The following is a 27,942-nucleotide window of genomic DNA, read 5'->3' on the forward strand; positions in this document are numbered from 1 at the left end:
GCCAATCCGCGCCGGGGGAACGGGGGCAATTTCTCTTCGGGGCGGCGAGGAGGGAGGACGCGAAGGGAACGCGAGCTGGGCCGGCTGCGGGGTTCGGGACGGGCTGCGGGGGGCCCGGGCCGGCTGCGGTTGCGGAGGATCGGTGCGGAGTGAGGGGCCGGGGCAGTTGCGGGGATCCAGGGCGGGGGTCTGGGGAAACTGGAGGGGGCCGTGGCAGTTGCGGGGGGCCGGGGCAGTTGCGGGATTCGGGGCAGTGGCGGAGGCTGGTCCGGCTGCGGCGGAGCCCCGGGGCGCGGCGTGCCCGCGGCCGCGGCGGGGAGCCCCGCGCCCGCGCATGCCGCAGCCGGGTGCCGCAGGGCGGAGGGCTCCGCTGCCCCCCGCCCGCACCACCCCCCCTGCCTCTCGTGCCGTTTGGGGGTGCTTTTGTATTCCTCAAGGCTGCGCGTGTGTGTTGTCCTTCGCAATGAAGGCTGCGCTGCAACAGCAACGTTAAAAGCCGCACACCACAACCCTCCGCCGCTCTGCCCCTCCCCTTCTGCAAAAGGCAAGGCCCCCCCGCTAAAATAGAATAACAACGATAAGAAAGCACACACACACGCACACACGATCGCGCCGTGGCCATGGCGATCCGCTCTGCCTTATGTAAAGGCAGAGCACACGGCCGAGCCCGCCAGGTTACACGGCGGCTGCTGCGCAGCAGCGCCCGCCCCTCCGCCCGCTGCCGCAGAGGGCCGGCGGCGGGGGCTGCCCCGCTCCCCCCGACCCCTGCCCGCCGCCGGCTCCTTGTTTTCCCCTCTCAGTGGGCAGAGCCCCTGGTCCCGGAGCAGGCGCCGCAGCTGCCGGCACCCCCACGACTTGTTGTTGGTGGGTCTGGTGCCGGGAGTACCCGGGAGGAGGGGCGGGGGCGGCGCACGGCAGGGCGGGAGCGGTATATGCTGCTCCTCGCCGGGGCCACGCTCCAGACCGGCCACCGCTCCGGAGCGAGCCCCGAGCCTCCCTCTGCCTGGAGTTGCAGTTCGTCTCCGATCCCCTTGGGATTTAAACCTTCTTGCATATATATATTTTTTTCCCCCTCCTTCCTCCTCCTCCTCCCGTCTTTTTCTCCCGTGCAAAGTGGAGCAGGAACTGCACCAAGGCAGCCCGCGAGATCCTGCAATACCGCTCCGATTTGTCCCTGCTATTATTCCTAATTAATTATTATTTTTTGACCTCGCCCCAGCCGGGGAGGGAAGCGGGACCATTCTCGGCAAGAGAAACATTTCTCTCCTTATCAATAAAGATTTTTGATTTTTCCCCTCTCCGCGGAGGGGCCGGGTGTGGAGGGCAGGCACGGCGGGGGGGGCCGGCCCTCGGCGGAGAGCGCAGCCCCGCGGTCCCGGCGCGGCGCGGAGCGGCGGCCGCGGCGGGGGGAGGCGGCCCCAGCGCCGCCCGCGCGAGGGGGGCAGCCGCCCCAGACAGGTGATGGGCGTTTCGGCTGCGCTCCGGATCGACTCCTTGGGTTTCACTTTGGTCTGATCTAAGCAAATATGCAGAAGTACCGGCTGGTCTAGTCCTAAGAGCCAAGAGGAGCGAGCGAGAGCGGCAGAAGGGAGAGCAGCCACGCTCCCGTAGCGAGGGGAACGTACAAACAGCGGCCGCGCCGTCATTAAGCCACCGCCGCCCCGGGCAGCCCCGACCCACCCTGGATGCGGAGGACCCCCGAGCCACCCCGCTGCCTTTCCCCTGAGGGATGGTACTGAATTCCTGCGCGGCAGGAGCCGGCCTGCAGCTCCTCTTCATCAGCGTTGCCTTCCCTCCGTGTCTAAAGTGCACTAGACCGCGATGAGGACCTGGGCTTGCGTTTTGCTGATAGGTTTTGGGTACCTGTCCTTTACCTTCTGCGAGGTAGGTGAGAGCGGCTTCCTGCGCTGCCGGTCCCCGGGGCACGGCGCAGCTGGGGGTCGGGGCGAGCCGCGGCGGAGGGCACCGGGGAGGGAGCGGGCTGCCCACCTGGGCTCCGCGGGCATCCCCGCGCCCCGGCCCCGCCGGGAGCGCTGCCCTGCCCCGGGCCCTGGGCGGCCGAGACTGGCAGCAAGTTGCCATTTCATGCATGGCAGAAGCGAAGGGGAATGACCGTGCATTCCGCGCCCGGGCTGCTGGCCGCCCTTAAGAATTAATATGTATATAATATATATAATATATATATAATAAATATATGATAAAATATCCACGCCCCGCGGGTGCCAGCGGGCTGCGGCTGTGCGGAAGCCGAGGGTGCGCGGAGCCGGGCCGCCCCCGCGGCGCCCAGCGCTGCACACGGTGGCCGCGGGCACCGCTAGTGCCGCGGGCAGAACTTGGCTGAATCCCCCGCGCCCCAAAACGCCGCTCCCCGCTTTGTGAATCTCCCCCGGAGCAGTCGGGAGCTCTCCCGCCCGCCTGCCCGCAGGGGACGGAGGGGGCGCGGAGCCGCGTCCCGGGGTTGCTACAGGTGGTCCCGGGCCGGGGCGAGCGCGGTGCTCGGCGCTGCACAGCGGCTGTAACTTTTCCCGGGACCCGGTCTGCTTGGCACCGGCAGCCGCGACGTGGGCGCTGGTAGGATGGCGGCGCCCCGTGGGACGCGGTTCTCCTCCTCCTCCTGCTGCTGCTGCCCGGCTCGGGGGAGCCCGCACCCGCTGGAGACTTGGCACCCGCCCGGGCGAACTTGGGCAGCCGCTGCCCGGGGTGTGCTCCAGCCGCCCGGCGGGGCTCGGCGCTCGGCGCTGCCGGGCACACGCTGCCAGGCGGGGCCGTGCGGAGCTGCCGCCCCGCTGAGCCGTGGCGCAGTCGGGCGGGCGGCGCGCAGCCCCCGCGGGCGCGCAGGCGGGGGCGGCGGGAGCGCTCCGGCGCCCCGCGGAGCGCTGTGGGGGGATGCGCGCGTGGATTTTCCCCCTGCTTCATCCCCGCATGTCTCGCAAACACCCCGCACCCTCCCCAGCGAGCCCAGAGGCGCGGCGCGCCGGATGCCCGGCGCTGCGGGCGGGACTGCGCGGTGACCCGCGGTGTGTATGTCTTTGAAGGAGGCCGAGATCCCGCAGGAGCTCATCGAGCGGCTGGCGCACAGCGAGATCCACAGCATCCGCGACTTGCAGCGCCTCCTGGAGATTGACTCCGTAGGTAAATTAGTCCCGTCCTCCTTCCTTCCGCGCCGTCGGCCGCCGCCGCCCCGGGGGGAGGCCCCGCTCGCCCCGCGCTCCCCGCACGCCTCGCCCGAGACCCCCGTGCGGGCACCGCACCGGGAGCCGGGCGGCCCCGGGTGCGAGTCACAGCGAGGCGGCGGCCAAGGGGCCCATCGGGGATTGAAACTTGGTGGGGTTCAGGGTGGAGAGGGACCTTGTGACCCCCCCCGTGTTTTTAGAGCTCTCTCCGTCTCGCAGCGGAGAAGAATTGCCGTAAGGTTTGTTGTTGGTCTTGCATTGCTGTGTTATCTTTAAACTACTGTCCTAGAGGTATTTAAAATATTTGAAACAATATTTATGAATGAAGTAATGTCTCTTCAAGTGCTGGGCTTTATTAAAAGGAAAATAAACGGTCTGCACTGATTTTAAACAGAAACCTGCATATGAAGCTTACCCTCAAAAATACACTTTTTTCCCTTTTTTTCCAAAAGAGAATAGTGCAGGGTTATTTTCTGCATCATTAGGCATGCAAATGGGTGTAGTGAGAACGTGCAGTTTAACAGATCGTTGCAGCAGTAAATCTGATCTAGAAGCATGGTATTGCTGGGTTCCTTATCATTTGGTTTCACTTGATGCACTTTGTTCCTGATGATTTCTTCTCTCAGTAGAGAGCAAGAATAAACCCCGGCACCTTTGATGTGCCCAGGGGAAGCCTGCATCTTGCTGAAGCACAAACATGGAGAAAAAATGAATGAGTTCTTGCTTGCATTGGTACTGGGCCATCTCCTTTTAAACCATATGCTGTGTATTTTTGTAAAGTCTGTGCCAGGTTCAATCACCTTCATTCAGAGTTGCAGGATCCTTCTAGAGTTTAACTCTCTGCTTTTTGTGCAGTGCTCTATTAATGAGCAGGAATGCACTAGGAACGTATTTTACAGTCATAGCTTTCAATTTTCATGTGACTAGAGAGCAAACGTTTTCCCATTACACTGAAAATGGGAGTATTTCTGTCTTGCACAACACTTTACCATAGAGGCTAATTAGTAATTACCAGATTGGCTTTGGTTTAGTATTTTTGGAGAGCAGTGCTTCATCATAGTTGTTTATCACCAAAATTAAAGAAACTTTCACAACTGGGAAGGGGTGTGCAGTTCATATTTCCTCACTGAAGGCTGTTTTGGACCAGACAAGTGCACTACTGCTAAAATCTTTTTCCCAGTGAACTTGGTGGAGTTGGCTGCTGTTGCAGAAGGGCTGGATCTGAGTGCTAGCATTTTAAAATAGTGCATACTGCTCCTGCCTTTGAGTCAGGGTTCTGTAGCTACCAGAATACATTATTTTTTCAAATACCTCAGTGTAACAAGCACATGCTTCATTTTTAAATACCACTTAGAAGGAGAGCAAAAGTTCACGTGGCTCCATTGCAAGTGAATCAGGCAGACAAGTGGGGCAACGGCAGGAGCTGAATAAATGGGTAGATGTAGCAAAGAAATTTATTTCAGAAAATAATTATTTATCTCATGGCAAATATTAACTGGAGGATGCAAGACCAAAAATGGAGAAGGTCAGCCACAAGTTTACCCATTTCATTTTGCTGTTTTCTTGCAATTTGTCAGTTTAGAGACCATTAGAGAAACAAGAGACATAAATATTTTACTATTTCACTGTGAAACAGTAATTCCTTAAGACATGAACTCAAACAATATTAAAAAATAAAACCAAAATATTCAGGCTTTCACCCGGTTCTTGCTTATGTGAGTGCTGCTTCTGCCTGTGTGCTAAGCTGTGCTCTGAGCTACTCATGGTTGGGTTCTCATGGAGTAACCCTGCTTTACTACCCACAGTTGCTTTTCCTGGGCACAGTCCTGCAGACTTTACTGTCGTGAGTAATTCTTACTAAAGGCTTATCAGGGTGACTAATCGAGTATTGAAATTGCTGTGCTTTCCTCAGTAAACAGGATCAGGCCTGTTTACTATATTTAGTATTAGCTTGAATTAGCAAATCAAATGTTTTCTTGTTGTCCCTGGTAAGGTGATATTTCTGAAATTTATTTCCTTAGGGCTGCAATTGCCTTTAGGGAACAGCCAGTTCAGTGAGGGCTTGTACAGTAGGTATATTTCCGTTTTATAGCATGTACTCAGTTTCAACTGAGGCTCAGAACAAAATCACTCCAGTGACTATTCTCTCCCTTGTTTTAGTGCATGGTATTGCCAGTCCTTCTGCATGTGAGTAGCCCTGTTTAAACTCAGTGGGTGGACTTGAGAATTAAGAATGATCTTGTAGGCTAAGAGTTTGCAGGATCAGGCATGCATGAAGAAAATGTCTGATATTCCTGAGTAACAAGGCAGAATCTGTGGAAAATGAAGGAAGAACAGTCATTTTCACTCCTGCATTGCAAAACATATATTTTTAATTGGAAAAGTAAGTTTTGTAAGTCAGAGTGGGCAGGTTTTTCTCCTATTCTGACAGATTTGGTCTCTATATTGTAGCGCAGAGATGACTGATAACCCCCTTCATAAAATTAGAAACCACACCCCCAGACCATCTGGCATATTACTTAAAGAAAAACACAACCCAACATGGAGCTTATCATTGTATTCAAAAAAGAAAATCCAGGCCAGTTTGTCAGAGCCCAGTTCTGCATGTCCAACTCAGAGGGTAAAGGCAGCATGAAAATTCTCTATTTCTACCAGGAAACAGGGTCTTGTATTAATTTGCTGCGATTGGGATCCAGAGGCAGTGACAGAATTGCCTTGGCATGAAGGAGAGCAGAGTCTGACCCTGTTTAAAGGAGAAAGCATGCACAGTCCCAGGAAGTAGGCAGCTCTAGTGTGCAGAGTACAGTTTTACTACGAGCAGACTAAACCCCCAAAACGGGGGCATTTCCTCTGCTCTGCTTGTGCAGCTCTCCCTGGCTCAGCAGCGTGCTTTTCCTCCTCGTGCTTCACCTCTCCCATCTGTCCTGTGGGAGGTAGAGTTCATTTCATCACCTATTATGCTTGCCTCCCGCTGGGAACAGATTTTTCCCCAAGTCATCTGCCTGCTTGGGGAGAGGCAGGGCTGAGTGTGCCTCTTTGCACGGGTTAAGGGCATCCACCAGGGTCACCTTAGGCCATGTGAATTTAACGGCCTGTGATTAAGAACTAGCAGAGCAGCTTTTGTTAAGTGGAGAAACGTTCTAAATTAACTGTATACTTCCATGGAAAAAAGTGTTGGGCTGCTGCAGAGCTCAGTCTTTTGGAAAATGAGCTCTTGACTTTGTGGGTTTTGGTGTGGTGCTCCATGAAGGATGGTACAGTGCAGTGCGTTGGCTTCTCTTGCACCTCTTACACATCATGAGAGGCATCTTCCATGTGTGGCCTGTAGAGAGATGGGGGAATATTCCTCCTTCTTTTCAGCTGGTTGATCACACTAGGTAAAGAAAAAAAGAAAAACAACCTAAACAAAACAGGATCTTGCGAGCTGCTACTTATATTTCCTTTAACAGATCAAAGTTGAAAACTTAATGACATCTATCTCTGCAGTTGGATGTCAGAAGGGCAAATTTTGCATCAGCCAAAAAGAAGATCAAAAAACCAAACTGATGTTGCCGTGGGGTTTCTGGCTCTAGGAACGATTGTGAGACAGACCATTTCAGTTTATTGTACCTTACATTGAATTCCTGAAAAAAATGAGATTATAAGAATTTCCTAAACTCCTGCTGTTGTTTCTAGAAATCTTGGATCTGTACTTTGTATCAAAGTGCAATCTAGAAGGGTTTGCATGAAGACTGGATGCGTTGGGAGTTGTACCTCACATAATATAGTTTGGTAAGAAGATGGAAATTCAAAAGTATAAATTGATAAATAGAAAATAGCAGTAAACTTAGGATGCTTTCCACATGCTTCTTGAGTAAAAAGAGTAATCATGTATTGGCAGAATGTCACAGGAACTCTGTGATTTATATTCCATGACCCAGTGGAAAATTGCCAATCTGACAAAAAAGAACAATTTCAGCTACACTAATGGATTGACCAAGGCTAATTGCAAGAGTTTTTATGCCCATCATTGATATGTTGTCAGTACATAAAAGATTACAGAGAAATTTCTTGATTGGCTGCCATGAAAACATTTTTTTATTATTAAAACGTTAAAAGAAAGCTGCACTAATCTGGCTCTGTGCAGCATCCTCCATCTTCACTTGGTGATGAGCAGTGTTTGAGTTCTAAACTAAGAACCACCCATTTCTAGGCTTTCTGCTCCAAGCCTCATTTTGTGAGGTGCTAACCCATAAACTCACATTTCCTTTGCTAAGAGCTTATCCTCACCCTGCAACTAATTCAGTACCTTGGGGGAAAAAACTGATACAAATGAAGTATCACCCTTCCTTAAAGTCAAACTAGAGAGTATTCTTTGTAGCATTGTGGTTTTAGTGACATAGAACGAAGTCTTTTGGCCACACATTCAGAGCCAAGTGTGAGTTTCAAAGCTGACTTGGTGATTTTTCACTCCTGCTTGGGCAAGACTCCTGTTGACTTAAACATTGCTTGAAGTGCATTGATTTTCCCATTGACTCCACTGGGAAATGGAATTCCTTCCAAATGTCTGTGGGAATCAGGGGGGACACTTAAGTGCCTTTAGCATTGTAGTGTCTTCTGGCTCCAGCCATGCCCCATGATTCTGTTTATTAAACTAAACTTGGATGATGTGTTGGTAGAAATAATATAATTTGTGTTAGATAACACACTGAGGTTTGACTGGAGCTTGTTCTGCTGAGCTAGCTGTGTAGATTTCTTTTTGCAACCCTCACAGAGAGACATGAACTTAGGAACTGTTATACATGCTTAAGATATGTAGTGAGACAGTGAGGTACAGTATAAACCAGAGGCCTTCTTCACCTTAGAAATCATCTTATAAGCAACACAACCCTTTGAGGTGTCATTTTGCTTTAAAATTTGTGATGGAAAAAGGCTGATTGCAGCTGAGTCGAGCAGTTATGTGTAAGCACATGACTTAACACACTGGTTAGCTGATCATACCAGTCCTTTGGTTCTTACCAGCTTCTTTCAAGGAGGCAGCAAGGGATCCTTCATGCTAGGAGGGAGCTGTGCCAGCATTGCTGAGTGTGGGATTAGGAGCCATGGCCCAGCCCTGCTGTAGTGCTGGCAGCCCTGCCAGCTTCCCTTTCCAGCCTGATGCCTGTGCCCACCAAGCAGTTGGGATTAGAGGCATTACTTTTGTGTTTAATCTCCTTTTAAACACTGTTTGCTTGTGCACGGATATGCTTCTTGCTCCCAAACTAGCTTGGATCTCAGGCTGAGCAGAATTCATGCTGCTTTCAAGTACCATTTCATTGCCTCAAATTGAGGGAGAGGTTGTGACAACTTGAAGCTGCCAAAAAGGAGGTCAGTATTAAGGTTTTGGGTGGCTGAGTGCTAGGAAACAGAAGAGGGCTGGAGGCACATCAGAACGGATCCTCATTTTGCATAACACCATTTGGGATCAGGTGGATGGCCTGGTGCCATTGGAATGGGATGTGGGAGACCTGGCTCCACTCCCCAGCTCAGTTGCAAACTTCCTGTGGGATCTCTGGCAAGCCATTTTATTTATACCACTGATGAGTTTTCTGGAGTATGGGGTGCAATAAAAGCAGAAATAATACCCTTTAGTCATTGCTGTGTTACATTACTGGACTGGGACTGCAAATAAGGCCCAGTACTGGCTAATTAGTCAGGTTCCAAACTTTCCCATCGAAATCTAGGGGAAACAAGTACCATAGGTAGGAACTAGGAGCCAATTGCTTTGGATAAATTGAGACTAATGACTAATTTCATACAAGGATCTGTTCAGCTGATAAAGGAGAAGAGGTAGGACCAGTGGGTGATCCTGGCACTACCTCTTGGACCTCCGATTTTATTTTCTCTTAGCTACTTACAGTAGTATTTTCCAAGAACTAATGATAAACCCTGGGATGCAGAACTCTTTCTAAGGTGCTGGAGATCCATCTGTCTTCCTGCCTCACCTGGTTGTACAGGTGATTTCACAAGCTGCATGTTCCTTAGGGCACAATTTCTTGGAGGGAGGAGAAAACAGGAGTTGGTTGTTTTGTGGAGCAGAGCCTTATGATGTGTGTTACTAATAAAGCTGAGATTAAAACACGTTCCAGAGACAGACAGCTGTGTGTACAGAACAAACTGGAAGCAGGGAGTGTGACAGTGCAGAAGATGGGAGTGGAGGGTGTTGGTAGCTTGCAGAGAGGGTAATTGAGTACTGTGTAATACCCTTTTGCATTTTTTTAGAGCATGTCACAGTTTTCTTAGGAGCCAGCAGTGAAACCTTGAAACTCTGCAGTGATGTTCCAGAGGACACTCCAAGCAGCAGAGTGCTAAACCCCTTAGTTTGGGTGTCCTGGGGTCTATGTGCAGTTCTCTGTTTGGTTCCTTCTTCCTCATCTCCCGTTTGCAGACTGTGCTTGTGGTTTTCAGACCCCACGGCATGGGACACGACCTGAACTGCTTCACTTAACAAACCCAAATAGTTGGAGCAGTTATTTTGTTGTTTTTTATGATAAATGAAATGCCAAGTTTCCCATCTTTGCTTTTTCTCATGGCCCTTTAACCCATGTGGTAGGCTTATTTAGGGAACAAGACAAGCCTGGATGCAGTCCCAGAGTTTGCAGTAGCTTCAGATGCCCCTCCAAAGGTTAGGATACTTCACAGGGGATTTGTTCTGCAACAGAGAGGCTAAAAGGAAACCCATGCTAGTTACTTTTTGCTTTTGATTCTGCCCTAGTACTGCCCTGAAAAACCAAGCAACAGAAAATTTACAGAGGCAGCATTGTTGCTGTTGAATCTAATACCATATTTTCTACTGTTGCCTCATACCAGAACTTCAAAATTTTTGTAAGAAACATTACACATGCAGGATTATTGTTCCTATTTCTACACCTTTCCAGTAAGAAAAGCCGTATTATGCCTTTCACATAAAAATGCAACTGTTTTACTTTAGATATGGTTCTGTGCCACAGCGTGTGCACTGTTTCTGGGAGCTTTCAGTAAAATGGATATTGGAATTAAATTGTGCATGCTTATACATGATATTCAATGTCTGTGTCTTTACTCCCTGCCTTATGCCCTTGCAATTGCATTAACAGGGGTTACATTAGAGTGATTGTAGCAGGATTTGGTCTTGTGCCTATGAACAGCATAGATTTTTACCTGTGGAACAGCACTGTAGCAACACTGGTGCACATCACATACCTGAGGTTTAACATTTTGTTTCCTGTTCTAGGATATGATGATGTTTCAGAAACAAACTTGAGATCTTACAGTGTTCATTCTGCTAAACATGTGCAAGAGAACCGTCCTGTGCCCATTCGCAGAAAAAGAAGCATTGGTAAGAAACAAGCTATTTGTACTTTGGGAGTGAAAGCAGAGGGGATGCCTTTGGTCAGCCAAGCAGGACATTTCACTGGAAAAATGTGGCATGCACAAAGGGAAAAAAGGGCCATTTCTAGCTTCTGCCTTTCTTTTTGCACAAAATGAGCCATTGCCTGAGAAGCTGTCTTCTGGAGGATGTCCATAGGAGACAGACATGCACAAATTCTTTACATTCACTTTCTTGTTGCAGCATGTTGGAAACCTAGACCTCGGTTAGAAAATGCTGTGATATTCAATGTATAATTCATAGTGTGGGGAACAACTACAGCAGTGTGCTTTAAAAAACATCAACAGTTGGTAGAGTTTTCAGTACAGAAGCTCCACAAAAGGAAACAGCTTGACTCTTTATTCACAAGAAAAATACAGTTTATCCCAAAAATTAAAAGCCATTGATGGAAACGCTGGGGCATTGATTTCCATCACTGTGTAAGGCACCAGGCATATTTACAGGGGATTTTATCCTTATTAATGATGATAAGAATGCAAAAAATCCCAAATATAAATTAAAAAAAGGGCATGAGAATAGGATTTATGTGCCTTGCTTGTTCATCTGATTAGCTGTGAGCGTTCCACCATTCCACTGGCCTGTGGAAAACATCGCTGGTGCTATCCCTGGTGGGTAATTCAGCGTGTTTGTCCTTGGAGCTGTGGTGGCAGGCAGAGCCAGCCCAGCTTGCTGTCAGCAGGGATTTGCAGTGTGAGTTGGCAGCGCTTTGGCTGCCTGGGGAGAGCAGCGGTGCTGGAGCAGCCGGCGACGTTGGCGCCTCACCCTGCAAGGTGCTGGGTGCCTCCCCACCACAGGCACTGGGAACTGGGTGTGCTCAATACCTTGTGGCAGTTGCCAGCTATCTTGCAGGATTGCATCTGTTAATTTTCCTGAGTTCATGGCACTGGGGGCTGAGTGTAAGGATTTTCACGGTGTTTAGTCTTTTGAGATGCATCTTTCAAAGCTAAGCCTAGATTTCCATGTTGCAGGCACAGGTTAGGCCTGAGCTTCTTGTACTTAAGAACTAAGTGAAAAAGTGCAGGCAGTGTTCCAGTTCCCTGACACATCTAACCCAAAGCTATCACAAGCTTCCACTGTAAGGCAAAAAAAAAAAAAATCCCAGCTGTCTTTGGAGAACTTATCAGCAAACAACTTGTCCCTGAAATTGCTATTTTTTTCTGGACTGTTTTGAAATATCAGTGTGACTTCTTAAACAGTTCCTAGGTTGATGATACATGGTTTGGATCATGGCAACATCACACAGTAGTACAGAGCTACTCTCTATAATCCTAAACAAGCTCACCTTACCTGAGCCCACCAGGATATTGGTTTTGCTGCAGGTTTTTCCATCATGCTGCTCTGGTGGTTTTGCATCATTCAAGAAATAACAAATTAAATAAAACTCACCATCCACAAAGCTTTGATGACTGCAGGAAAAATAGCAGTTGCCCTTTGGAATGGTGGATAAACCAGACTCCCTGATGTGGGGATGTTAAAGCTCTGGAAGTGGAAACCCAAGTCTTGAAAGTTTCAAGCTGATGCAGGTTGTTTCCCAGCTGTGCACATTTGGTATGGTACACATAATCCTCAGTTTAACTTCTGAGGCAGTGTTTACCAGGTGTTGCATGTTTGTATGATGGTATTTGTGTGAAGAGGTGCTGGAAAGCAACAGCTGCTGTTGCACAGTGACTCTGAGGGGTCACAGTCACTCTGCACTAGGGGGTCATTGAATGTGGAGGAGCTCCTGGCTTTCTGTCACTTCCAGAGCCAGGATTGCCTTATCTCATGGCATGTGCTCCAAGCTGTGTCAGGATCCAGGCCACTGGAAACCCTCGCTGTAGGGCTGGGCTTTGGGAGCGAGTCAGGCTTGTCCCCAGGGTAAGAGCGCAGCTTAGTGTGAGCGCACAGCCCTCAGCCCTGGCTCACCAGTGACCAGTGGGGACTGGGAGCAGTGACCCCACGTGTACCTCATCCCCACGGGCGCTCACCTGGGGCTGTGACTCTCCTGTGCCCACAGAGGAGGCCATCCCGGCAGTGTGCAAGACGCGGACGGTGATCTACGAGATACCTCGGAGCCAGATCGACCCCACCTCGGCCAACTTCCTGATATGGCCGCCCTGCGTGGAGGTGAAGCGCTGCACCGGCTGCTGCAACACCAGCAGCGTCAAGTGCCAGCCCTCCCGGATACACCACAGGAGTGTCAAGGTGAGCAGGGGCTGCAGGGCCCTGCCTGGCTCCTCTGCAGCCTGGAAACTCCCCTTACCCCTCTGCCTGTGTGACCCAAATCTCTGCTGTCCATCCTTGCATAGAACGCCCCTCTCCGCTTATGGCCTTTTCAAGTTACGTGGTCATTGGAAAATCTTGGGTTTGGATTTGGTTTTCACAGGATTCCCTTTAGGTTTTCTCTTTTTCTCTTTTTTTTTTTTTTTGGCAATGAAAATAAAGTTGATCGTGCCTTTCCCATGATCTCGCGCAGTACAGATCTTAAAGTTAAGAAGATAAAATGACTCAAGGGGCATTGGACTTAAAAAAATAAATAAATCACAGTATGGAATGCTGTTTTCTTAATTAAATATTATGCAGCCTAAATTGGGCTTTTATATTTGACAACATAACACTTTTGATCTGAAAAAATGTGTTTCAAATTATCTTACCCCAGGGATAGAAGACTCAACAGCTTCATGCTGTATTTACTCATTAGACAAAATCCCTATTGCAACTTTCCAGTAAATATTACGTGAAATATTTATGTTCATTTGGCTTCACTGTGTTCTAATTTTTATCAGTATTTAAACAAGTGCTGTTGATCTACATCTGTGTGTAGGAGATTAGACTTACACTTAGCATTCTTATTGTGAAGACTCTGAGTTCTTGTTGCCCTGAATTTCTTAAGAGCAGAATTAAAATAAACCCCACCACATTCTTGAATGTAAAATTGCTCAGCACAACACACTGATTGCTGCACTTGCAATGGATTTCTTGAGAAAAGTGCTGTTCACTTAGTGCTGTACATCCTAAAACAAAAATAAGGCACCTAAGCCATTTCATTGTTTTTCATACACTGTTTTTCATACATGCAGACGTGTCTGGGCAGAATTTCTTTTTCTTTTTTGTTTCTGAACATCTGAGAGCAATGTTTTTGTATCCAAATAAGCTGGAGAAACATCTGAGATTCCCTCAGTGTTCCCAAAAATAATCATGCTTTACACTTGCTTGCTGCCTTGCCTTTGTGGGGTACGCTTTGCAGAAACAATTAAAAATTATATAAAAATTGGGATCAATAATTATTTGAGGGCTGAGAACAAAGTGGGGAGATTGAAGGACTACAATTGTAAACCTTTCTGAATAGGAGCTAAACAGCAAAGTGCCTCAGGGCTGTGATATTTAGTGCTGTTGCCTTTGGGTTTGATGCAGCTTCCCCTTGATTTTGTGTAGCAGCAAACATGTACAGAACAGCTGGATGTGCTTAGCAAAGAGCTGAGACGTGTGAGATGAACTTGCTGTTGGTACCTGTGTGTGATATTGAACAATATTGTGAGATTGTGCTTTTCTCCTGGCCCTGAGGGATGGGGGAGATGACAGATGAGATAGAGACTCAAACTCCTGGCAGCAGCTTTGCAAGATGGCACTTCTGGGGCTGCTTCCCCAGCACACCACCACGTTGAAGGAATTTAAGTCTCTCAGCCCCTTGTAGTGCTTTTAGATTTGCATTCATTTTAGTAGGGCACAAGCTAAAAGTAGGCTCAGCTGAGCAGCTGCTTTTTGTGGCTGTGTAAATATATTGCCACCAGCAATATCAATATACGTCAGCCAGCTTTGGAGGACATTTTTTTTTTCCAAGCTCCAAGACTGCTCCAAACAGTCATTAAGTAGCAGGGGAAAAAAAGGACAAGAGGTCAAGCAGGAACAGGATGTTCATTGTAAAGGTTGTAGGCTGACCCCACTGTAACACCAGAACTCTTAGAACAGAATCCATATTTATGCCCTCCAGAGTCAGATCCCCTTGTAGCTTTGATGTAATTGATGGTTTTCTGAGCCTTTTGCCAATCCTAAGTTTAGAGCTGAATGTCTGCTCATGCCATTAAGTAGCTGGCTCAGAGCGAGGGTCCCTGGAAAGGTGGGAGCGGTTTTGGAGAGCCTTCTCAGCTGCAGTGCATTGGAAAGCCAGCTTGTGTTTTCCCCTGATGTCAGACTGCATAAAAGCTCTCTTTTGATGGAACATTGAAAAGGCTTTCCCTGCTTCCTCCTCATTGACAAGGTAGTGAGATCATAGCTGGCCCATTCACACTAGAAAAATGTTCATCCAGAAAGGTCAGCAAGTGGGTTTGCATCATCCAACAGGCCAAAGCAAAGGGTGTTTTCTTTGTCTCACTGAGGGCCTCTGTAGTCAAGGTTAAGAGACGGCTGGGGCAGGGTGGGAGGAGCAGTGGAGGTGCTTGTGTTGGGGCATTTCATTCCTGGGACATGATTCAAAGGCTGGAGGGTTCAGGGATTTCCTTTCTTCGTCTTCACTGAGCTCTCATCAGTGAAATACCATTAATGTGGAATTGAAGCTGTAGGGAGGCTCCAAGCCAGGGGGTTTGGTGGAGCAGCTTCCCTGAAGTGGGTCTTGTGAGGTTTCCCTTTCACAGGGTGGGTTTCATTAGTGCAAGGTGGGTTTGCCCTGCCTGGTGACAGTGAGCCCATGAGAGCTCTGGTCCTGAAGACATCTCTGTTCAGCAAACTGCACCTGCATAGCCCTGCAGAACTCAGACTGGGATGGAGAGGCTGGATGGGAGCTGCTCTTTGATGGGAGGGAAAGGATTCCATTTCTCTCCTCATGGAGCAATGGTGACAAGGATGGGGGAGTTAGGAGTGTTGGTGTTCGTTACAGAGAGATTTTCTCCTCTGTGTGCAAAAGCATTTCAGCAACATCTGCAGATCCTTTTGCTTCTGTGCAGTGAGTTCAGTACTTACCAAGTACCAGACTATAATTTATTTGGGGGGTTCTGAACAAGAGTCTTCCCAAGAGGCTTTTTCAGCATGGTGTTGTTCTTGGTGAGTTTGGTCAGAGAAGCAGAAAATCATTAGTATTCTGGAGCAAATCCTGCCTATACTACTAATTTTGAATTAGTAGTTCAGGATGAGCTGTTCAGCAGAGCTCCCCAGCCTCAAAAGGTTGAAAAGGCCTTGCAGAACACATGGGGTGTACAGGTGAAATGGCTGTATGTCACATTTGCAGGTTCAATAACCTTTTTCTTCTGCCATTGGGATAAGCAGCACTTGGATTGAGCTGTGGCTTTACTGCAATTGCAGGCAGGACCAGGTATCAAAGGTCAGTTTAGGAAAAGGAGAAACAAAGGGAACCCTGACAGAAGTGAAGGCGGAAAAGCAGCAAGGTGCCCTGGGAGCATGGGAAGCCCTGTAAGCCTGGCAGGGTCTGGCTGCTCTGCTTGGGGACACAGGGATCCCACAGAGCCGTTCCTGCCCTCCCATCCCTGCAGCACTGACTTGCCAGGCCCTGAAGGCTCCTGATGCCTCCCCAGTCCTTTAGTCCCTCACATCTTCCTCACAGACAGGCTTTCCCTCCATTGTATCAGCACACAGTTATTTTAGTATGGAAGCAATAGATGATTCCAAGAAGTATCCTCATTCAGTTGCTTTTTGGGCTTGTTTCCGTTCAGTATTTAAGTATCAGCACATGAGTTCTGCTGTTACGAGGAACTGTCTGTGCTGACACTTCTCTTGCGAGCTCCTGCCCATGATAAATTTTAGCTTCATGCTGGAGGTGTTCTGGACATTTCTGCTTACAGTCTTGCTTTTTTTTCCTGCTATTAATCTCTGATTTCATCTCACCTGGAGAATCTATAAAAAAAAGTGTTCCCATGATGTTTCCATTAGCCCACATATTTTTATCAGATTGTATTTTCGTTTTTACTTAGCCACCACACTTCATTGCAGGATGTAGACCTAGAATCTACATTGATGCAAGGGTGGTGTCACTGATTATATACCATTTGAGAAGCTAATCACATATTTCACTGTCTTGCTCTCAAAGAGTTTTTATGTAGTGATATTTTCTGGATCTGGAGAGCTTGAGGATTTTTTTTTGTTACATTAGAGACAGGTAAAAGGAGCTTGTTGATTTGATGAGGACTGACCACCTCAAAGTTCTGTGTAATACACTTGAGAAACTTTACAATATGAATGCCAGGGAGAAAAATACAAAGAAGAAAAAAATATTTGCACACGAGGCCAAATCCCATGCTGTTGGCACAGCTAGCCCTGTTTATACCTACTGAAAATGTGACCTGCAGCCTTCATCGCTGTAGATCAGCACTGCGTGTGGCAGCAGGTGTTAACAGGTGACACAGACACAGCAGCTTATCTGGTTTGTGCTGCTTCACTTCCAGTATTTGCAACATCTACAAAATGAAATTCCTTTAACTTGTGTAGCGTGAAGTAGGGCAGTGGAACGTGTGCTGGATTGTATTTTAACTACAGCACTAAAAGCCAGCTTCAAATTGCTGCATAAATTCATTATGATCCTCCACAAAGTTTCTGTTTTTTTAACTGTTCTTTAATACCAAATAGCCACAGGAACTGCATATATCTTTCAGTTTGTAAAACCAGGCAAAACAAGAACAGGCTTTTAAAAGCTTGATTACAGTTTATTTTTGTTGCGTGTAATTTTCAATGAGACCGGTTTATTCTAACAGCTGTAATAAGCATGGCAGATCCGAGAGCTGTTTTGTGATTGCTGGGTCCCTTTCTTTGTCTCTGATGATGGAGGTGTCTTAATTACTGTTTGTTTTCATAAATTTTAAGGATTAGTCATCCTTTGACACCAGATGACTCAGTTGTACCATACATTTTCCAATCATGGTGTTCAAAGGCTTGATGGAGCTGGGTTCTGATAGGAAATATTGAAACTGCTTCAGCCCATAGTTAGTGTTTCAGATAAAGTGTTCTGGTATGTCATGGCCAGCTCTTAATCTGTTTACATGGAGAGCTGACAGTTTCAGAATATTCCTTTTAATGTGGGTACTTTAGTTATTGCATCTGGTTCTGTAACTTTGGTTTGCTGGATGAAATGAAAATCATCTCCAGATCTTGTTGACACAAGGGGTAGTGACTAAAATGTGGATCTGAACTCCTTGCTCTGTGAAAGCTTAGATCTCCTATTGGCTTTAGAAAGGCCAAGATTTAGCTCTAGCTTCTCTCACTGGCATTCAGAGGCTCTTGATAGTTGTGACCCCAGAGCCAGAAGAGTTTTTCTGGGAACTGGCCGTAGAATGGGTTTTTCCAACCACCACTCTCATTTTGTAACAGTGTTGTTCCAGTTTTGAAAGGGCAGGGGAATGATTTTCGCGGTGTGAAGATTGATTTGGAGCACTGAATCCCCACCAAACACACAAGGAGATCATGGCTGGCAGTGTCACTGTGGGTGCTTTATTTGGTAGTGACTGGAGCTTTTGGATGGACCAGCCCTTATGGCTTTGTCATGTAACTTCTGTAGAGACAACCAGCCTGCCCTGTCCTTCTGCTCCCTCACCTCATTTATACAGCATCCCTGTGACTTGTGGTCTTCTTGTTTGCTGGGACAGCCCCACTGCAGTGCCCAATTGTCAGATGGGTAGGTCTGAGAAGCCATGATTTAATTGTAGTGATTTCCATTGCAAGCAAATGCTCAGCACCTATTCTGCAGTGTCCAACACAGTTGAGAGCTGAACACAGGACCCCTTACAAAGTCTCTAGTGCTCTCCTTGCCCACATCAGGCCATATTCCCTTGCATGGCCCTGACCATCATGCCCACTACACTTAGCACAAGTCAGTGCCCAGCATCCCATGAGCCATTTCAGTACCTCAGAACATCAGTGCTCTGCCCCTCTGCCATTCCTCCTCTCCTGGCTGCCAACCTGTGGGTCAGGATGTTCAGAATCCCCCCACCCCAACATCCTTCTGTTCTGCCTTGGTTTCCTTCAGATGAGAGATCCATGTGTAGCCAGAGCTGCTTCAGCATGATCCTTCCTCCAACCTCAACTTGCCCTCCAGACATTTTTATTTAAGGATGCCTTAAGTGGAACAGCGCAGTTGTGAACAGTTTGAAGGACTGGGGAGAAATATTCTGTCTGCCAGCTTTCCACAATAAAGCCAAAGGCTGGACTCAGTTCAGGAGTGGTAGTTCCCTTGGACTTAAAAACTGTGTTTGAGAGCTCTTGTGAACAAGCCCCAGGTTATTGCAGGGGGTGAGTAGGAATGAAACTGCTTTCTGAGGTGATATTCAGATCCTGGTTGTGTAGGGTTGAGCACTTCACATTCAGAGGGCTCTGGAGACACCAATTTGTAAATAATAAAATGTATTTCAAACCAAGATAATGCCTTCACTGTCAGCCTTTAACAACACCTACAGAAGATTGTGCTAAAAGTGGCAGTTTACAAGAAAAACCACTGATTTGAATCTGTATAGAAGTTTATTGTGATACATGTGGAAACTGAGTTGCTTAAAACATCAAACCAAAATGAATGGGAAATTGTTTTATCTCTTGGGGGAAAATTGTTTTGAACTACTGAACTTGAATAAACAAATAGTCTGTGCAATAAATAGTTACACGATGCACAATTAAGATAAAAGATGATTAGTATGCTAACATTTTATATGGGTTTGGCTACATTAAAAATAGAGGTATATAGTTATCTGTCTTCAGTTCTGAACTGTAACCATGTTGATGTGTCTCAGTACATACCTCATCGTATTTTATAGGTGGCAAAAGTGGAGTATGTTAGAAAAAAGCCAAAATTAAAAGAAGTTCTGGTGAGATTAGAAGAGCATATGGAATGCACCTGTACATCATCAAATACTAATTCAGATTATAGAGAAGAAGAAACTGGTATGTTTTCCTTTTATTTTTGCATTAATGCTGATTTCATATGGACCTCATTTTTATATTAGTAAAGAACGTAAAACAAACGTTGCTTACAGTGAGCTGAGTAGAGAAGCTCCCAGCTATTTTTCTGTGTTGAAGATGCCAAATGAGGGCCAGTTTGTGCTGTATAAGGAGCATGGATTTAAAATTTAATGTGTATCACTTCTCATTAGGTTGGCCTTTAAATAAATACAGATGCCCAGTAGTGTTCAGGTCTTGCTTCACTAAGTTAAAGGTTGTCATATTGCAGCTCGTGGATGAACTCTGTTGCCTAATTTCTTTAGACTTTGTGGAGAACACTGAGATTTACTTGACCTTGGGGAAAATATGAATTAAATTAATGTAAAGCACTTGGGAATAAATTCAGGTTTCAGGGCTAAGGAGTTAGTTTGGAAACAACATTGCTCATTCCTGTTGTTTCTTTACAGATGTATACTCAAGAATTTGTCAGTTGTGGCATTAAACCTAAATTTGCCTTGTCAAGACAACCCTTGAGTTACAGTGGGGAAAGATTTGTGGGGAAAAATTACTTCCAATCTGGCTTTCTTAAAATCATTCTAAATTAATCTAAAAATCATTGGCTCTGATCTACTTACCACAGTGCAATCAATGCAGAGCTCAGCGCACTTATTCAGGAAACCCACTATGGTAGAAAAGACATTTCCTTTTCTCCTGATACTGGTTGAAGGCTGCTGTAAAAGTTTGTTTTGCACCTCTGCAGGGAATTTAAGGGTGCAGTAGAACCAGCCCAAAATTAAAAAGCCAGTGAAGAGCAGCTAAACATAGGAGGAAAGCTGCCCAAAGGTGATAGATTTTGTAGGTGGCTGGGTGAGGAAGGGTTTTCTGTACTGGCTCCATCCAGCAGGGAGACATTAAACCTGGTCCAAGCAAATGTAAACTTCAGTTGCTATGTACAGAGCAGAGGAGTTAGAATTTCTATAAAAGCAATTTTACTGGACATCAATTTATCATCAGAGCTGAGTGTTTAGCTGAAACTAGGTGGAGTTATTAGACAAAACCACATATAAAGTGGCTATTTTTAAATGTGGGTATGGTTTGATACATTTTCTATGTCTCTCATTTGGGAAAAAAAGTTTCATTAGAACAATTTCAGTTTTTCACATTGTCTTTAATTGCCATAGACTAAGCAGCTATGATTTTAAGATCAAAATTTTTGGTTTTGATATGTGTAAAAACTGGGGCAGAATTATCATGGAAAAATGCATATTTCTAGGATTTAATTACTGATAGGAGCAAAACTTGCACCCAGCAAGTGGATGGTGAGCTGAAAATAGCTCAACTCCAGAGCTGAAGGCAAATGTTGAGTACTGCATGGTAACAGCAATTATAGATGGATCCTGGGAATGACGTGGGCAATGCCAACTTCGTTTATTATTTCTTTACTTTTGTGTAATTACTTTGTAAACTCAATGTCAAATCAGACGTTATAAAGTTATTACTTTAATGCAAAGGATAATGAGATTTCTTGGAAATGTAAACGGTTTGAGTATTTATGACTTCAGTGTTACACGAAATGCATTACCTTAGGGCTTTTCACCAGCCCTGCCCTTATGTTAACAGGAAGGCCTAGGGAATCAGGTAAAAAACGGAAACGAAAAAAGTTAAAACCAACATAAAACCTACTGGAACTATTTGATATTCAGGTAGGACCTATATGCTGAACACCCTAATAGCACAAGTACTGGAAAACTTAATCAAATATCATCACTTCAACTTAATCACTGTTCAAAATCTTGACACTTGCTACCTCAAGGCTGCAAAGAGATTAGATTTGATTGGCTTTGATAATTCTACCTGCTGGTATTTTCCCTTTAAGCTCCACATCACCATCAGCATCTTGCATTCTTGAGCTACTTCCTTTTCTTGCCTTTTTGATTTCTTTTTTATTGGAGGGTGCTAATACTTCAGCTTCTGAAATCTCAAGTTCAATTGCCTCTGCTTGTGTTTCATTATTATTGATTTCTGAGGTCAAAGCATCACGTGATAATGCATGAATGAATTTCCAGGTTACAAATCATTGTGTTCCCAGTCCTTGGCTGTGAAACATTCAGTGCACATAGAGCAAATATTATTATTTGTGTGACCATCAAACCCATGTTCTGGCATGAACTGGGGTTGATTGCACATGCACCTGACACAGTCTGATGATCTGCTTACTTGACCAGAAAGATGCTAAGAAATGCCTTTTTTGTGTGTGTGTTGCAGAGTCCTGTGTTACTTACACCAGAGAATTAAGATCTTTATTTTTGGTCTGTTCAGTCTCAGTAGGATGATGATAGTCAGTCATCAAAATTCATGAGGTTTTCAGTGTAGTGAAAAACTAACACCCTCTCAGTGCAAAAATGACTGAAATCCTTTGGCCAACATATTAGCAATGTATGATGATGGCGACACACATTCCAAATTAAATATGGAATTTCCATTTCTTAATGACTTGAAAGTATGTAAACTGCAGCACTTGCAATTGATTCTGGTATTTGGAGTGGGGATGATTTGGATTTTGCAGTGTCTGTGCCTAACGCCTGGATGATGGTGAATTTAATTTCAAGCCCCTGTTTTTGCACATGAACTCCCAGTGGCAGTTTTCATTTATACCAATGTATCATTTCTAAAGAATGCTAAACTTGATATCCTGTTTCAGATTAACAGGTATTTATTGGGAGTAGTATGATAGAAGCAAAGATTTTCTAAAATTCAACTTTAAAAGTGAGCATGTAAACTCAATCAAAACAGCATTTAGAACTTCTTGTCCCAGGTTAGTGACTCTTCATGCAGAACAGTTTTTTTTTTTTAAGTCATCTACTTCAAGGACAGGACCTTTGATTCTAATCATAGAGTTATTGTATCTTTTTTCTCTCCTGCAGATGTAAGGTGAAAATAAGCTAGAAAAAAAACTTCTCTCTGGGACATGGATGTACATGGTTTGTTACATTCCTGAACCTACTATGTATGGTGCTTATTGACTGTATACTTTATTTGTTCTCCTGTGTGAAAAAAACTGGCTCAAAGAACACTTAATGAGAACAAAGAGACAATGTACATTTGTTTAATGTGACATCAAAGCAAGTATTGTAGCACTCTGTGAAACAATAGGAAGCTTCCCTGTCCAAAAAAGAAAAAAAAGCGAAAGAAAGAAAAACAGAAAAGAAAAAAAGACAGTTGAATGAATGGAGGATACCAAAAGAACTAAAAAACATGACAAAAATCTAAGTGAATAGTGGATTTCTGTCAGAGCAGTCAACGGTGCTTTACGTCAAGAAATGTGCCTGCGTTCTTGATGAAGATGGATGGACACTGGTGGACTTCAGGCACAAAAAAAGCAGGAATGTATGAAATGATCAAATGCCACGCAAACACTATAGAACAATACATCCTTGCTTGGTGGTGTTTTAAAAGTCTATACAAAAAAACCTTCTGGGGAGCCTTAAGTGGATTTTTTTTTTTTTTACACCATAAAGTGATTATTAAGTTTTCTTTTTACTCTTTGCCTAGCTTTTTATTATCTCTTGGACTACATTTGCCAATAACACATATAAAAGACTGGTATAACAATAAGCAGAACACAAAACATTATGGTATTTCTCCTAGTGGGATGCAAACTAATGAGATGTATTAAAATAAAAATGGTATACCTATGCATAATTTTCTAGACGTTTCTTGGTTTATGTTCCCCAACCTCCCCCGTAATTTAAAGCATTACATAAAAGAAAAAAAATAAAAAGAGAAAAAAAAGAGAGATGTGCGTAAACAAATCATAGGATATCCATGCAAAAATCCTTTTTTTTTTCTTTAAGACTTATGCCAGTTGCCTACTAGTGATATTGTGTTAGCAATTGTCATTCTTATCAGTATACAGATACTTTAATTTCACATGTTGAAGCTGTGTGAAATGTACAAATTCTTGTATCTGCATTGTATAATGTCATGGTGGCATGGGAACTACCTTGCTGCAAATATTTGAACAAAACCTAAAATTCTTTATTTTTGGTAAAATGTTATGCTTTATGTGTATTCAACAGAAATATGTGTTTTTGTAAAGGTGAAGTTTGTATTTTTATCTAAAAATTAACAGTTTTATATACCTGAGAAAGCCTGCTATGTTTTCTTGAACCAAAAAAAAAAAAAAAAGAAGAAAAAAAGAAAAAAAAGCATTTTGTGGTCATATTTTTGTAGTAGAATAGCCCAAATAACATCAAAATCTATTTTAACTATAGCAGGGCAGATAAAATACTCTGGCACCAGCTCCTTTATTTTCAGAGTGCCAAAGGATTAAATGTTCAGTTCCCCACAGATTGCAGTGGGAGCCACATGGATAAATCCTTCTGTACTGCTTTGGAAATTTAGGGCTGTGCCAGATATGACATGGCTACTCACTTGGCCAAAATCACTGCCCCACCCCAGTAGTTTGGATTATGTACCCTTTGTTTTATTTGGATTATTACATTGGATATGTAAAATGAACTACTGGATTCTTTTATTTGTGAAACATCTACAAAGAGATGAAAGAGTTTTCTTAGTTTGGAACAACAAAAAAGTTTGTCTTGAAGACAGTGTTTCCACTCAAATAAAAATATCTTCAAATGTGAATGAACTGCAGAACCTTCAAACAACAAAAGAGAGATTTTTAACCTTTCAATTTCTCTAAATATAGTTCAAACATTCCCCTCCTGTTCCTGTAGCTATGTCCAAATTCAACCAAACAAAGCAATGTTAGCTAACAGGCATTATTGGCTTCAGATGCTAATGCAGAGATAGAGTTAGTCACCGTTCTATTTTGTGATCATTTTCCCAGTGTATTTGTTGAGCACCAAAACTGGAAATACATTTAACTAAGATTGTCTGTGCTTGTTTTCCACTAAGTGTACTGTTCACGATGTTATGCACATGAATGTATGTGTCTGCGTTTAAAAAAGTGTATAAAATGTAATTTATATATTTATGTTTCAGTGGGATGCCAATAATGTTGCTCCGTTCCTTTTTTTTTTTTTTGTCTAAAAGATATCTAATGAAAGAAAAAAACCAAACATATACCCATTAAAATCATGTAGATGAAAAGCATTATGTGACCCACTCAGACACTGTGCAGGTGTGAAAGGATGTCAAAGTCACTTAAGTGGAATAGTTTGCAAAACAACTCTTGGAAAGAGTCCTGTGGTTGGACTTGCATGAGAAGGTTGTGTTTGGGTTTGTGGGCCAGCTCTTTGGGAGTGACTCCCCTGGGTATCCTGGAGCTCTGATTTACATCACGAGGGAGTCTGGCCTTCTAGCAAAGCCTTGTAAACAGAGCAAACCAAGAGGTTTTGTTGGTGCCAGCAAATAGACCTGTTAGGCCAAATTCAGCACACCAGGAGAGAGTGAAGACTGAATGGGGACTTTTCCAATAGCCGTTTGTTTGAGACTTGTAGTCTTGAGTTAATTTTGTTACGAGGAATGAAACGCGCGCGAGTCTTTGTTGTCAAGCACAGTGTTCATACAGCACGCGGCAGAAAACACAAAATTCTCAGGGCTATGTTCTCAGCTACTATAAATTGGCAAATGTTTCTGACTTCAGGTGGCCCCAAGCTAATTTACATCAGATGAGGATGCAGTCCATGGCTGTTAACTTGTGAGGAGTAGTGTCACGACACGAGCATCACTTCCTGTAGTCCAGCTGAGCTCTCACCCACCAGCCTGGGGGCTGTGGTGGGTTGTGGGATCAGTTCTCCTTCCAAGTGGCAGATACAACCAAAAGGAACAGTGACACTAAAGGCTGTGGCACGGGAGTCGTTAATTCAAAGTTAAGTTGGACATTTCAAGGGCCATATCCTCAGCTGGTGTAAATCACCATGGCTCCCTTGCCTGGAATGGAGCTGTACCAGCTTACACCACTTGAGGGGCTGGTCCCTCATTCTTGCTCATCCCTTCCACTCCTCGGTCCCGCAGGGATCTCAGATTGTTGTGTATGGTTAATGTAATCCTGTGTTCTCTAATACTTAAGCACAATAAGTGAATATAAGAATGAGTGTCAGACTTAACTTTGAATGTCCAAGCTCTGAAATGGTTTGTTTCACCATTGTGGCTGTAAATTAAACAGTTCTCTGTGCATTCGTGAATGCCGTGTCATATCTTCTTCTGCTGTCTGCTGGAGGTGGACTCCCTCTGGACTTCTAATGTGCTGCATTTAGAGTGTTGCAGGGAAAGGTGTGAGCAACTGGAGCCACAAGATATCTGATGGACAGCTCTGTGATTTGTGGGGTGGGGGGTGAATAGAGGGCTTAATGGAGCCAAGGGTGGTGGTTGTCAAAAGTTGCACTTCCGTGCAATGCTTTAACACCTTGTTGGTTTTGTCCTTCCACATTGTAGGCAGCAGTTTGGGGATGAAATGCTTTTCTGTTTTATGTTCTGCACTCATTTCCTCTGTCCAGGGATCCAAACTTCTTGGTCTGATTATGTCTTTTTCTGGGTCTTGTCTGATCAGAAAGGCCATACAGAGAGGATTGCCCAAACCCAATTTCAGCATTACAATATGGTGCATGGTCACTGATTCTTTAGTCAATTCATTACACTTAATTCAGTGCTTTGTCTTTCCAGACCTGTCCTTCGGTTGATTTTGTTGAGTGAAACCAGGGATTGTGTGCCAGTTTGCTTTCCTTTTCTCCTGTCCTCTGTCCTGCCTGGCATCTGCTTTGTTAAGCAGACTGCAGCCAGTTGCTGCTCTCCCAGGTTCTCAGGTAGCTCTAGCACTTTGGGTTTAGTCTTTTTACTCTTACTTGAAATAGCATCTTCCTTCCAATGGGCTTCAACATTCCACTTCCCCGTCCTCCTTAGGTCTATATTGCCTTTTTGTGGGCTGTTTTCCAGCCATTCTCTGACTTTTCCCTCTTGTTTCTGTCTCAGAAATTATTTTCCTTTCCTACGATGTGTCTCATATCTGTTTTCTCTCCTCCTGCCTGACATACCAGCCTTTGATCTGGTGGTCTCCAAATCAGTTGGTTTATCTAGGCATGTGCCCCGAGATCCTGTCTCCCAGATCCACAGACCCCTGACATGAAAGGCAAATGCTTTAGAGAAAAAGATTCATCTTTGCATTTGGAAAAATACTACTGAAGACTCTTTGCTAAAGCGCTGTCCAATTCCAGCAACAGTGTGATGCTGGAATAGTGGCATTGAAGCTGTTCCAGACATCTGACAGTTTAATTAGGATCAGTGTCCCTGTTTATGTTTTAATTTGAATGTTTCAGACTTTTTTTTGAAGTTTAAAAACTACCTCAGATTTGCATGCTCATATTTTGCTGTAAATAGAAGGAAATCATGTTTGTAGGCCCCTCTCATGGCTTTGAAAATGTTCTGGGTAGTTATCTGTCCCTCACTTGGGCTGGAAATCGTGGTTGCTCTAAAACAGACATCATATAGAGGTTTTGAATGAAGTAATTTCCTTGGTGTTTCTAATACACAGTTTGTACTGCTGGCAGATCTCAGAGTCAGGTCAACTCATATGAATCCCATTTAAATTTCCTTTAATTCCAGGTACAAAGCCTATCAGTGTTGCATTCCTCAAAAATCAGCTTATGTTTTGTGTTTATTACTCAATTTAATTACTGTCTGTGTTCCCACATTTTATTAGCGAGGCATTATTCCATGTCTGAGCTTTTTTGTGCTGCTCTTTGCTGTAGCATCTTTGTGGCACAGCCTTGAGCTGCTTTGTATCCCTATGTCCTCTGAAATAAAGAACTATTGTTATCCCATTTTAGGCGAGGCCGAGGCATGGAGAAAAGCCTGTGCAAGGTCATACAGCAAGGCTGTGGCAGAACCAGGGAGAGGACTCAGATCTGAGTGCTCATCCAGTGCCCTAAATCACACGACCATCTTCCCTTTCCAAGAATGAATCCTTGCACCCTTAGAGCTAAATACTGAAAAGATTGAGGGTAAGTCATTTTGCCTAATTACTGTGCATTGGATACATGATCAAAAGCCACTGCCATATTGTCAGAGAATGTAGAGATTGATGAAAATCCATCTTTCTGCCCATGCAATTATGCAGCCTTTTATCCTATCATGAGCCAGTCATTTCCTGCTTCTCTTAGGAGTCAGCCTTTCGTGACTTACAGTCAAAATTATGCACATAGAACAAGACTTAGATTTTATGGGAATTTACAAAAATTCAGTAGACAATTTTCATTCTCCTTCAGTTCAGTGTCATTCCTTCCTTTTATGGTGTGGGTAACTTTTCCATGGGGAACTGTTTTTATCATGGGCTCAATCTGAATTTTTTTTCCCAGGCCCTAACATGGAAAAACACTTTAAGAGATGCCTGTGTTTGCTCATCTTCAAACTGGTGCCTGAGCATGCTCCTAGGTTTGGACAAACATCCCATTGACCTCAGGCAAATCGAGCAGAGTTGATGCTTTATTTTTTAATTAGTGTGTGCCTTCCTGACACAGGATCCCAGTTGTAGGCTGGGGGTCTTTGTGCTCTCAGAGTGTTGAAGTATTCGTA

At 44.9% G+C, this 27,942-nt stretch overlaps 1 protein-coding gene across 13 annotated transcripts in view; it reads left to right on the top strand.

The window, feature by feature from the left end:
- Window positions 1-605: 605 nt before the first annotated feature.
- PDGFA (platelet derived growth factor subunit A) overlaps window positions 606-27,942 on the top strand; it is a 36,610-nt gene continuing 9,273 nt past the window's right edge. For 4 of the 13 annotated variants that reach the window (XM_074553199.1, XM_074553200.1, XM_074553198.1 and 1 more), the window contains exons 1-6: window positions 613-1,884; window positions 3,036-3,132; window positions 10,405-10,509; window positions 12,557-12,744; window positions 19,284-19,410; window positions 27,198-27,371. In XM_074553199.1, the coding sequence (XP_074409300.1) occupies window positions 1,822-1,884; window positions 3,036-3,132; window positions 10,405-10,509; window positions 12,557-12,744; window positions 19,284-19,410; window positions 27,198-27,331 (714 nt within the window). In that variant the 5' untranslated portion in view covers window positions 613-1,821 and the 3' untranslated portion in view covers window positions 27,332-27,371. Of the gene's footprint in view, window positions 1,885-3,035; window positions 3,133-10,404; window positions 10,510-12,556; window positions 12,745-19,283; window positions 19,411-21,027; window positions 21,111-22,108; window positions 22,223-22,331; window positions 25,560-27,197; window positions 27,374-27,942 lie in introns of those variants that run through there. The other 9 variants (XR_012582957.1, XR_012582958.1, XR_012582956.1 and 6 more) reach the window with 6 other exon arrangements.

This window comes from Zonotrichia albicollis, chromosome 16 (assembly GCF_047830755.1).
Source record: "Zonotrichia albicollis isolate bZonAlb1 chromosome 16, bZonAlb1.hap1, whole genome shotgun sequence".
In the NCBI taxonomy this organism is placed as follows: domain Eukaryota; kingdom Metazoa; phylum Chordata; class Aves; order Passeriformes; family Passerellidae; genus Zonotrichia; species Zonotrichia albicollis.